A 12,584-nucleotide genomic window follows, 5' to 3' on the forward strand; every position below is an offset into this window, starting at 1 on the left:
CAAAAGGATAAGTGTATTTCTTTTATATCCTAAGAAGGTATAAGATGGGGGGCAGGGAGGAGGTAAAGCTTGCACTGCTCTGGAAGAAAAGCTGGAACTTGACAACTGTGGGTTTGTGATCTCTGTGTTAGCAACCATCTGTTGCTTTCACAGCTTACAACAGCAATCATAAGAGGAGGTTCTCACTCCCAACCATCTGTTTTTAGAGGGGAAGCCAAAAATAGACATCAGGCTGTGTTGCTAGAGGAATCCAACCTTCATGTAGTGAAGGGTAAAGACTACTGCTGCTCAAAGGGTCTTAGTGAGGCATGCGAACATAACTAGAGCTGGTTTCTGTGAAGCAAAATCGCAGCTATAGGTCTAAGTTATAATCCATTTCATAGTAGAGCTTGGTCATGACCATCTAAAGGTCCTCTCTCAGTTTGAATTGCTGTGCTTTAATTTTACCATTTTGGAGTGCATTTCAAAGCTATCCTTCAAGATTGCATTGCTGATAGTTTTCTTCCCTGAGATTTCCATTTCAAAAATGGCTCCTGCAATATTCTGGGAAATACTAAACATACTGACTGAACCATAGTCGCTGTTGTGTCTAACGTGCCCCAGGGACTTAAAAGCAGCTCGTAGTTATCCCAGTGAGCAAATCCTAAAGTCTCCCACAGCTTATTTGGAACTAAAGGCTGATCTGCAGCTTTGCCGTAAGCACCAAGCAAAGCCTCCATGAGCAACTGTCTACTCCAGAAGCAGACCAGGAAACAGATTTTAACCAGCTGAATCACACTCTGGTTTTTGATTCTCCTAGATACATGGGTGGGGGAGGAGAGAGAGGGAAGTGGTTTGTAACGGCCCTATACAAAGCACAAATTGCTTCCCTGGCTGCAAAAACTGTGAACATTTTCAGCGCAGCCTACATATACTCCATATCCCTTTGCAGCAAAGGCAGGTGGCACGCCGTCATCCTGGTACTGCCACTCACGAGACACCTCTACTGCAGGCCCATTTGGCAAGTTGCAATTTGGTCTGACACAGCATTGCCATAAAATGACTGCTTGTCCAATTCTGCAGTCACCATCAAAGCCTTATTACACTGATCGCTATGCTTGTTTTTTCACTTGCATAAAGTCTGCAGCCACTAGCTTCTGAACATGCAAAACAAGATCTGGTGATTATTCCCTGGCTGCTGGGAAAAGGTATACTACAGACCCTCTATCTCTTTGCAGGCTTCTGGGGATACCGCTTGCATTTCTAAATGAAGCATGTTGTGGCTGGTTAACAAAGGTTTCCCAAGGAATGCAGAAAGCTGCTCATTTGGGTCCATCATCTATTTGTAATTTATAGAAAAGGCTGCAAGAATACAGGGTAATGCTCTCTCATTGTATTCTAAAAATGAGGTAAGCTAATCTAAATCCATCTCTAAATTCCTATGAGGAGGACTGTTCAAAGCAGGTATGAATTATACATTGAAAAAGCCCAGTTTTTTTTTTTTTTTTTGATAGAAGTTTCCTTCCAGCATATTTGAGGACTATGCAGCTGCTTACATGTCTGAAAAGCTTTTTTATAGAGAGAGAAATAACTAGCTGGAAGATGGAGCTTATTAAGATGATTTTTTGAATATTAAAGACAAGAAGGGCAGAATATTCCCTTTATTATACATAATTTGCCTTTAAGTGGTCAAGATTGAGCTTTGTTTAATGTGGAATCAAATACCATTTAATTCTTGCATTTTGCCATGTGATGATGTTAAACTACTGCCTAGACAGTTTTAACAGTACACTCCCTCTCTCCTCTCTATCACAACAGTAACTTGACCTTGCTGACTTCTTCATGGCTTTCTAAAAGTAGGAGTTTCTGAATTTTCTCTGAAGGCTTATTATTTTAGAGTCTGCAACAGCATAACATGGATTCAACTGACTGTAAGCAATTTCAGCAAGCACAGTTTCCCTTAAACACCTGTATCAGCTGCTGATCCAATGTGGAACTCCTAAGAAGTAGCAGAATAATTGGTGCTGGCAAGCCCTTCCACTCATTATCCATGAAAAATCGCATGGCTGTTGTGAGTTGCTGTGCTGGTTTCTTTCTCAGAGTCAGTGAACTTCCGAATAGCATTCTTCCCACACTGGATTTTCACTTTCTCCAGGAAAGGAATTCACCCCAGGTTTGGTGACTGCAGCCATGGACCAATCAGGAGTTTTCATTCTTTTCCCTCATGGGGAATCAGAAAAAAAACAAACCAATCCCCAAATGTACTCTGGGCCAGAGGATCGGGTCAGATCCTCTGCAGAATCTGCTCTTGGAAAAGATAGGTCCTTTCACTGCATTCTTACAGAAGGATATGACCATCAAGAAATCTGTTTTGCCTCTATGGAATAAAGATGGTTTAATATAGTTATCCATATCATTATCAAACATGTATTTTCATTAACTAACTATATAAACCCTGTTTGGACAAGCAGGACTGACCAGTTACATATCCCATTCTCTTTTACTTTCTACAAACAAAACCCAAAAGCATGTTCCAAAGTCCAATGTTGAGAAACAGCTTTTTAAGATAGATGAGTAAGAGTTTAGACTGATTCCTCAAGATTAAATCCCATCGTGCGACTATTAAGAGGACACACAGTGACAGAGTACCAGTGCCATCATGCACACATTTTATAAATGAAAGACTTTCTGGAATTAAAGGAGTTCCTAAGAGTCTTCTGCACACAGTTTATGTCAAGTCCTGATTTGTCAGTAGCGCACAGCACAGGGCTAACAGCTTCCAGTGAGGAATATGGTAAAACACCCAGTGATTTCGCTGCAGCAGATGAAAAGGCAACTGGAAAACTGCCTAGGGTTTGTCTTTCTTAAGTGAAGAATATGTAAGCCATCTCACTACCCATGGCTGGTCTGTCTGCTGGAGACAAGTAAAGATGCAGCCCAGATCATTCCTGGCATCTATCCACTATTCATTCAGCTTCTCCATCCCGATTGGAAATCTAACCCAACAAGGAAGTAGCAATAGGTCCTACAGATGATCTTTCAGCATTCACTGCTACATCTAATTTAAAGTGTAAGCTGCTTGAGGCAGGTTCAGCCTGTGTTTGATTTATCTAAAGTAATAAGCTCACCTAGGATGCTGATTAATGTTCCTCTGTTCTGGAAAATAATAGTGCCACCTGGATTTTTTTTTTTTTTTCTTTTTTTTTTTTTTTACAAACCCACCAGCAAGTGCGGGCCATTGCAAAGAATTATTGCACATGTGCCGCAAAATTGATGCAGTACAGAACAACATTAAAAGGAAATGATAACTGTAGCAGCTAACCAGTCAAATCACATAACCTTTTCAGAACTGCTGGAAGTGTCATTTGGCATTTGGACACATTTTTCTTAACACAAATCATCCAATCACCAATCCAAACCAATAAACTGCTTATAAAAACATAGAACAAAGCAGTAAAAATGTTCAATTTCCCTCCTCTCCCCCATTTTGTGTTTTTTAATTAGAGGAGGGACAGTTCTGTTAGAAACGTAACTCCTAATTTAAAGGTCAAAAATGTTCTGAAGCTCTGTCCCAAACTACCCATTTTAGTAATACTTTCTTTTGTAATTCACAATAAAACTGCAGGACTTGAAATCAGTGTGTTTTATATTATTTTTTTAAAGCTTGAGTCCCTGGAGTCTCATGATTATATGAAGAAAAATCACATCCTTTTCACCTTAAAATGAAAGATAAATTTTTAGTCTCCCACAGGTATAGAGAAAACTTGACACACAAAGCCCAAAGGCTTAAAGAAAAAACATACACAGCAAAGGGCAAAAGAAAACGTCTCAAAGGATTTTTATTTCATAGTTTTTAAGGTACTTCACAGTGGTGTCTGAGGATAGAGCAGCTGACTCATCATTTTGAATGCCTGGGACTGACAAACCGTCAGTATTGCTGAAGTTAAGTTTTATGTTCATTTTGTCCATATGCTCTCAATAAAGGATCTGGAACAAAGCATACTGAAATCAGCAATAGGGTGCCTGCTGGCACAGAGCTTTGGATCAGACCCTAATATACATGGCAAGAAACAATGAAAAAAGGACTTAAAGTATTTTGACTAGGAGAAAGTAGGTCTTAGCTATGGAGGCTGTACTCTAAATTAGATTTAGCTTGTTTTAAGAGGTAGTTTGGAGGCTCAGGATACAGTTAAGACTATAAATGAAAAGTAGTACATTTTTGGTACTTTTTATATTTACTGAAATATGAAGAGTCCTTTCCAAAGGAAACAGATTTCAGTCAAGAAGTATGACTACAGACCTTCCAAAAATTTCCACAGGTCTCATATGTCCTCTATCAGAAAAACTATGCCAGCTTTTACCACCTATACACAGTTGTCTCATTTTATCATTCTTGCTTCCTTCAGGACAGTTGTAGATTATGTGATAATTAAATGATTACAGGTGTGCATATCATCTTAAAATGAAGCCAGGAAATAAGAGGATATGCAGTAACATTACATTAGCAGAGCAATAGTTATTGTTTGTATTCAGTATTGCCTTTTTGGACTGTGATAGTTGGAGAATGTTGAGAGGTGTCACTGTATCTCAAAGAAATTATAAACGAGTGAAATTCAGAGAGAACTCTGTTTCACATTAAGGGATATTTACTGACTCTTAACCCAGAAAAGAGGGATTTTTACCTGACCACACAATCAATGTTTAGCAAGAGTCTTTCTAGATCAGTGGACTTCATGAAAATGTGCTTGTAACATCACAAAGTGAAGTTTTAGAGAACCTCTCACACTTGGTTTGCTCTGGGTTCTCTACTCAGTTCTGCCATTAACTTACTGTTAATTTGGCCAAGGCATTTTAGATCTTCATTTTCAAACACAGCCCTTACATTTTAGTTATGATAACTCAGTTCTGATTTTCAGAAGTGCTTTGGGGCTTTTCACACTGTGGAAATTAAACATAACTGTCTTGAGTTTGGCACATTTATTTAGTGGATGCTTTTGGAAATTTAGAGCAGTATCTCTCATCCTGAGTCTCCCCATCTCATGATAACTGTACTTTCCTATCTTTCTAAGAAAAATATGACACTTTTAAAGTGTGAATCACAGTTAACAATGAGGTATTTGAATGTAAACTTTGCACTGGTATTAATATTATTCAAAAACCATTTTTAAAGTCAGTCTGAAGATCCAGAGTCAAGAGTCTTTTTAAAGAGAAAGTATGTCTTTGCTTAAGTATTTGTTTACAGAACTCTCAACATACAGATCATAAGCCCACATAGATCACTTCTTTCTTTTGCCTTGAAAAGCTTAAATTGCAGAGGGCACATTCAGACTTTAAAATAATCTGCTTACATCCAGTTGTTGCTGCAGGGCCGTTAAGTCTACATGGCTGGCAGCATCCTTAAGCACACACCAGCTTCAGCAGAGGCTGAGCTATTCACAGGATAGAGCACTGGCCTAGAATGAGTTCACAGGTTCCCAGCAGTAGCTGCCAGCTTGGCCGTGACAATATAATGGGAGCAAGGGAAAATATAAATGGGAGAAAGGAGGTGCAAGGGGGAACTCAATGGGGAAACAATGTTAATTCCCAACGTTTAATTTTTAGATCTGCCAAAATCATGTTATAGATTTAAATATTTACAACTCCACAGGCTTTGTGTTCCGTGGAATCGTGCTCGCATGCTCCACGTTTGTCTGTGACCCTACAGCTGAGCTGTATATACAACACAGAAGAAATAGCTGTGGTGTAAGTAAAGAAAATTCTATTTCACAACAGAGCAGCCAAAATGATCAGCAGCTGCCTCTCCCTTCTGTGGGATATTGAATTGGTACTTACTAGACCAGGGCTACCTACCAAAGCCAAGACAAATAGCCAGCAAGGATTACAAGGATTACTGCTATCCCTTGTTTTATTTATAGCAACCACTGCAAGTTTTGTGACCATACATTTTTGTAACCATACTCTTATCCATTCCCCTTTCCCACAAGCACATTTACAGTTATAATCATTTGTTTTCAAGCCTGGTCTTAACGCAGGCAGTGATCTTTCTAACAATATTTGCATTAGCTTTATGCACCTCAACAGTCTGACCAGCTTTAATAGAAAATTGCTTTTAACATCAGGGACTAAGTTACAGCAAAAAAGTCAGAGTACCTGAATTAAGATGGCTGCAGCTACAACAGTAGCCACCAATATCTGAGCTGAGAGAAACCAAGAAGCAGCTTGATCTCATATTCAGTTTTGCTCCTACTGTTTTGGTGAGGGTTGAGAAGGCACCAAGGGTTTTACTGTATCAGATGTACAACTTGCCCTACAAACATAATAGGCCTTTTAGGCAGAGATATAGTCAAAAGTGGGAAAGCTGACGTTCCAGGAACACTGTTTACTTCAGCATTCGTCCCCTTTCAGCATGTAAGAATTTTTAATCAGCAGTGGGCAACATAAACAGACTGTACTAGTATCATAACAGTAAATTTAAGTGATACTGAAAGATTATTATTATGCACTGTACCACAGTAATGGCCATTTTACTACTTCTGTACCCCACTCTGTACTGCCCAGATGCTGGGCATCTGGCCAAACCTGCACCAGACAGCCCTACCATGCCTCTCTTCCTGGGGCACCAGGACCAGCACAGCAGGAGCTCTGCTCCTGCATCTTGCCTGTCTTCCCTCCAGTTACTGACAGTCCTTTACAGCAAAGCACACACACAGAGCAAGGCTTCCAGGAGTATGGGGTCAGCACACATACGAGGAGAGGGACCATGCTGTAAATGAAAACCCCATATCAAAAGAGATGGAGAGGAGGATGGACTCTTAAGTGCCATTTTGAGTAGCATCCTTCGCTATGGAGTAGAACTGCCAAGAGGCAAATCCTGTGTGTCCTCCCACCTCCCACTTACTCAGATCATTTGGGGTTTGGCAAGGGTACAAACAGCACACCTCTCTTTGTAAAGCCTTGAAGAACTTTCTCCCAAAGTTTTAATATCATGAAACCTGGCAGTATCAGGGTATTATTTTTGGTATTATGTAAGATCAAAATGATAATCACTTATTACTAGTTCAAAAGTACTCTAAAATGGTAGAGCTCCGAGACTCCTGATGAAGTCAAGGTTCCCTTCCCAGGGTAATTTTGCCATGTACCCCTAATCCATAGAGATCTGTACTGACACACACAGTTACTCTCTTAGAGCAGAAGAGGCTATTACAAAGCCAAAGGCATCCAAGCATCAGTATCATGAGCAATTCACAAACTTCAGTGTATTTATACCGTCAGCTCTGGGCAGAGGTAGGGTCTATAGTTCTCATTTTGTGGGGGAGGAGGAGTAAGGGGGTAAATTGAGATCCAGACAAACTATGACCTACTCCAAATTCATGCAGTCTCATTGGTCTCAGTGAACGGCCATGTACAGCAATAAGGCTAAAAGGAGCTGCAGGCTCCACCTCTGCGAGGAATTGCCTGTGGAATGTCTTCTCAAGTATGGTATGGCCACCATTGGGACCTCATTCCCATCTGCCTCCCTGCAGCAGGACTTAGCCTCCACAGCTGCAAAACTAAACAGGCTCTGGGAGCTTCCACTGTCTAGCAGCTGTACTGGCTATTTTCTGCTGAACCAGGACCTTAATATTTTCAGCTAGAAAAAAAGTTTGCCTGAATTAACACACACACACACACACACACACACACACACACACACACACACACAGTTTGTGACCTGCTAGTGTCATTCCCCCTATATATATAACCCAAAATAAATGAGACTTTACTAGATTTATTCTCAACCTGTTTTAAATTCATAAAGTTGTAAGGCATTATGTGATCAGTATAGTTACTGTGTGTGATTCTGTATACATTGAGAAAAAACAAGCTAGAAACGAGCACTGGATCTCATGAACTCGAAAGCTTACAGCCCCCTCTGCCAAACAAAAATCTATCACAAGCTGCTAAATGCAGAACCACACAAGTTAAGAGACCCACAGTCTGGTAAGAAAAGTCAGTATTTCAGGCCTATGAGCCTGCTGGGCACCAGCTAGAAATCAAAAGGTGTTTAACCCTTGCTCTGCTACATGCTTCCTGCATTAATTTGGAATTGGTCCTAGTTTGAACCTCACTTTACTGCCTCACTCATCTTCCTCCACAAAATGAAAATGGTAGACTCTACATACTCTGCCCGGAGCTAGGAATATAAATGCACTGAAGTTTGTGAACTGCTCAGATACCACCATAATCATATGCTGCCAAGTTTTGAGAAAACGGTACTATCAGGCCAGTATTTTATGACAAAACTATTTGGGGGTGAAAGCATTAGAAATAAAAACACTGAAACAGACTTTTTACTGATGCATGCTGGCACAGAATTCCTAGGACTTTGAGCAGTAAAGAATCCAAGCTATACAAAAGTCTGTACAAACAGCAGGCATGTACCAGATGAAGCATACTGTTTCATCAACATGGAGAAGGCACCATCAACTAATGCCTTTTCAGCTTCTTTTTATATAAGTACACTATATATATATATATATGTATATATAAAGCTTTTAAGTAAGTTTTCTGTTATCCTGTGGCTCTGGGAAAAAGGTCTTGTCAGCAAACTCTCTTGTGATGAACCAGTAGAAAAAATAAAATTGATGGACTGGGGTCTTTATGGAAAGGGATAATAAAACTTACAGGATTCCTCACAAGAATCTCCTCAGTTGTTCTTGATGTTGGGATGGGGCTTTTGTGGGCAGCCCCAGACTCCACATGTTCCCCAAATTTTCTGAACCAGGACAAGGATAATGGTAAAAATTTTATTATCACTGCAGGTCTGATTAAGCTCCCTGGGTACCTACTGCCAGCTGTTGTCCCCATTCCCTGCCACCTTCTGAATACCATTGCCTCTGATAATTTCTCCGCTTGCTTTGAAGGGAGAGAGGCCCACCACATAAGAGCACTGCAAGAAAGATTACACATTTTGATTTTTCATTTTTCCATAGATTTTCCACAGGGTATCCTATCCCCAGCTTTCTCCTCCTCACAGAGATTCTGAGCCTTCACCATCTCTCTGTCCGCCAGCTCCACTGAACAGAAAATCCCAACTAATAAAAGGCCGCTAGCCCTCCTTCCAGGCCACAGACACAGGGGATGCACCCGCACACAGTCTGAGGGGCGCACAGACACAGGGGGCACACCCATCCACCCTCTCTCACTCCTTTAAACCTCAACTGTTGGGATAACTTTAGAAGGGGAGTTTTACCAAGACTAGGTATATTTCAAAAGATAGCCTCACTAAAACACCCTACATGAGCTAAGGCTCCTCTGAATTTGGACAGCAAGACCTGGTCCATGGTATATTGGGGACTATTCTGTAATTTAAACTTAAGATTTTGGCTCCTTGTAATTTAAAAGAGCTTACCTTAATTTTGTACATGATCTGGATATACAGTTTAACACTGAAAAGTTTTGCTCAGTGTAACAGGAATAACTTCACTTGCGGTTTGCTGCAAATTAGACAGTTTATCCTACTAGCTTTAGGGGAGGCCAAAGATCATTTGGTTTTGTACTCAGCACATTCAGACAGAGTGGGATACCACAAAAATGACTTAGTTAAGGCTACACATAGCTAACGAGACACACTCCCATTAATAGAAACAGGCCAGCACAAGCAGTTTGAGACAGCATCCACAAACAAGCTATGCATACATGCAGCGGTGCTAGCTTCTATTATATTTTAGAATGCTCATTTTAAAAAAGAATAGATACATATTTACCAAATGCATTATTTGCCCAAGCATTAGATCCTTATTTTGTAGCATACTATAAGCAATATTTCACAACAAGCTGAATATTGAACCATTTGCTTCTCAGAAACAGAACTGTGACAGTAGTAACAAATGAGCTTGGTTTGTAGGAATTTGACTAGCTTGTGCTTGTATCGGTGAGATCACAATCATGAAGCCATTCTTTCTGGTAACAGTCTCACCCGTCAGATAGCAGCTTTCTGGAAATGAGGCAGGTTCCCATACTTCTCCTCGAATGAATTTTATTACTGATTTCAGGCCCAAAAAAGACTGGCACCTTCCCTTACTTAAGGGTCCTTCCCTTACTTAAGGCTATATGCAGATCTGAAAAGGTAGTTTAGACATCAGCTGTTCAACTAAGTATAGGAATAACTTGGTAAAAAATTTATGGAATTATCTTAATGAGATTATTTGACTAGTTGCTCTTTCTTTACAACAGGGAGGCATGTCTAATGTCACAGGTCATGCAAGATCAAAACATACGCTCGCACTGAAAGAAGTCTGAATATGAGGAATACACACACAACTTTACAAAAAAACATGCAGCCGTTCTGTATTGTGCTCCGCATCTCCTGAGGAGACTGCAGCATTAGCCATCTGGAAAGAGCTCCGAGTACCCTACCTCAGAGCCAGTGCTGTGCCAGCAGCTAGGGCAGTGAAAGTTAAGCTAACCAAGAGGAGACTTTAGTAGTGGAACCCTTTAGTAACCACAACATCAGGGAGCCCTCCAAACATCAAACATTTAATCTGTCATTAAAACTGCTTAAGACCCATGCTGACATAGCATCTTTCACAACAGCCTGCAATAATCTTAACAAAGCCATTCGAGTTCTGGAGAACAGGAAAAAAAATACAGTAGCTGAGAATTGCATTTTATTTTCTTCCGCCTTTGCAGCTGAAAAGGTTTTTTAGTTATTTAAGAGCTGCCGAGCGTAAACAAGCCAGCCTGCAGTACTTTGGGTTCCTATCCGACCTGACGTTGTTTGCTGAATAAAGTACATTTCCCCATCTTGGGCGAGCCAGAAGAGCCGGGACTCCGACTCGGGATGATCTCAGGCCCGGGAGTGCTGTGTTGCAATGCCGTAACAAGCAGACCCAGACAAAATGCCTTCCCGCAGCGCGGGGTGATGCCATTACCCGCCAATGGGAAACCCACGGCCGCGCGCCGGGCGCCAATGGGCGCCGGCGGACGAGGGCTCCCGGGGACCTGCCCGCTCGGAACTAAAAATAAAGTCCACCGCGGCCGCCTGCCTTTGCTGGGGCATAAGAGTTTGATCGATGATTGTCTTTTAAAGCGTATTTTTACCAATCGCCCTAAAAACGCGGCCCGACGCGAAAGCGGGTGATTAGTCCCGGCGAGCGCTGCGAGTCCGTCCAACGAGACAGCCAGCCCCGGGCGCCGCCGCCGCCGCCGCCCCGGGAGCCGCGCCGCGCCGGGGACGGGGGTGGCCAGGACTCACCTGTCCGGCGGTGTCGTACAGCCCCAGCAGATACTGCTTCCCCCCGACCGTGACGCTGACTGCAAGGGAGAAACAACGCACGTCGCTACCAACGCCGCCGCGGGGCACCGGGGCGGGGGGAACGACCGTTAAGCGGCCGGGCTCGAGGAGACGCTGCGGGGGGGGAACGACCGTTAAACGGCCGGGCTCCAGGAGACGCTGCGGGGCGGGGGGGAGAGAGCGACCGTTAAACGGCCGGGCTCCAGGAGACGCTGCGGGGCGGGGGGGTTCGGACCCCGCCGGCGGGCGAGGCCGGGGCGGCGGCGGCCCTGCGGCGCGCAGCCCCGGCGGCGCTCACCTGCGTAGTGGTCGAAGACGGTGGGCACGTACTCCTCGGGGAAGGCGTCGTTGGCGTAGCTCATCAGCAGGCACGTCTTGCCCACGGCGCCGTCGCCCACCACCACGCACTTGAGCATGACCGCGGCGCTGCCATGGGCCATGGCGGGAGCCGGCCCTCATGGCCCCGTGGGCGCGCCCCGCCGCGCCGGGCCCCCCGGCATCGCCGCCGCTCAGCGGGCGCCCCCGCCGGGCGCGGCCCCGCCGCCAGCCGCCGCCGTGCTGGGCCCGGCGGGAGCGCCTTCCCCGGCCGCGGCGGCAGCGCGCAGGGGAACTGCCCGCCGCCCGCAGGGCGCGGCGGCGGCGGGGGCGGCCCCGCGGCGGGGCGCGGCCGGGGCGGGGAGCGCGGCGGCGGCGGGGCGCCCCACGCGTGGGCGCCCGGGGCCGGAGGGAGATTTGAAAGCGACGGGGAGGCGGCGGGGCTCGGCTCGGCTCGGCTCGGCAGGCGCCGGGGCCGGGGCCAGCCCGGCTCGGGTGCGCGGTCACCCCTTGCCGGCGGCGCCCCGCTGCCCACCCACGCGTGCACGGCAGAGCCCCGCTCCTGCCATCCCCGGCAGACGCGATCTTGGAGTGGCTGCAGCGCTGCAGGCGTCTCCTTCCCCACGAAAGCGAAGCCGCTGGACACCTGGCAGTGCTGCATCACTCAGTTTCCAGCGCTGACCTCCTAACCTCCTAACCCCCCCCCTCCCCGCATCACAGCGCCGTGGATGCAAAGAAAACTTAAATCACATCCTGTGGCATTAGCCTGTAGCTGAGATGGTAAGTATGAAAAGAATCGATGGGAAAATAAATGATTGTTTTTCAGCAGTGAGTTTATTGTCTTTGGGTCTGAAATTCATGACTGGATACGTGTTTGTGAACATTACCACGTGGTCTAAACAGTCCTGAGTATATATTTGAAAGCCCGAAGAACCACAGAGGAAGGTCTAATGAAAACAGACGCTGCGTGAAGAATTACGGGTGAAACCATGCTTCCTTTAATAACAGTGGCAAA

The 12,584-nt window shown here is 44.5% G+C and overlaps 1 protein-coding gene across 2 annotated transcripts in view; it reads right to left on the bottom strand.

Annotated features, from left to right (window-relative positions):
• Window positions 1-11,901, bottom strand: part of RHOQ (ras homolog family member Q) — a 26,577-nt gene extending 14,676 nt beyond the window's left edge. For both annotated transcript variants that reach the window (XM_064509564.1, XM_064509563.1), the window contains exons 1-2: window positions 11,553-11,901; window positions 11,216-11,274 (exon numbers count right to left, since the gene is read on the bottom strand). In XM_064509564.1, coding sequence (XP_064365634.1) covers window positions 11,216-11,274; window positions 11,553-11,694 — 201 coding nt within the window. In that variant the 5' untranslated portion in view covers window positions 11,695-11,901. The remainder of the gene's footprint in view (window positions 1-11,215; window positions 11,275-11,552) is intronic.
• Between the last annotated feature and the right edge of the window lie 683 nt (window positions 11,902-12,584).

Source organism: Dromaius novaehollandiae, chromosome 3 (genome assembly GCF_036370855.1).
Source record: "Dromaius novaehollandiae isolate bDroNov1 chromosome 3, bDroNov1.hap1, whole genome shotgun sequence".
NCBI lineage: Eukaryota > Metazoa > Chordata > Aves > Casuariiformes > Dromaiidae > Dromaius > Dromaius novaehollandiae.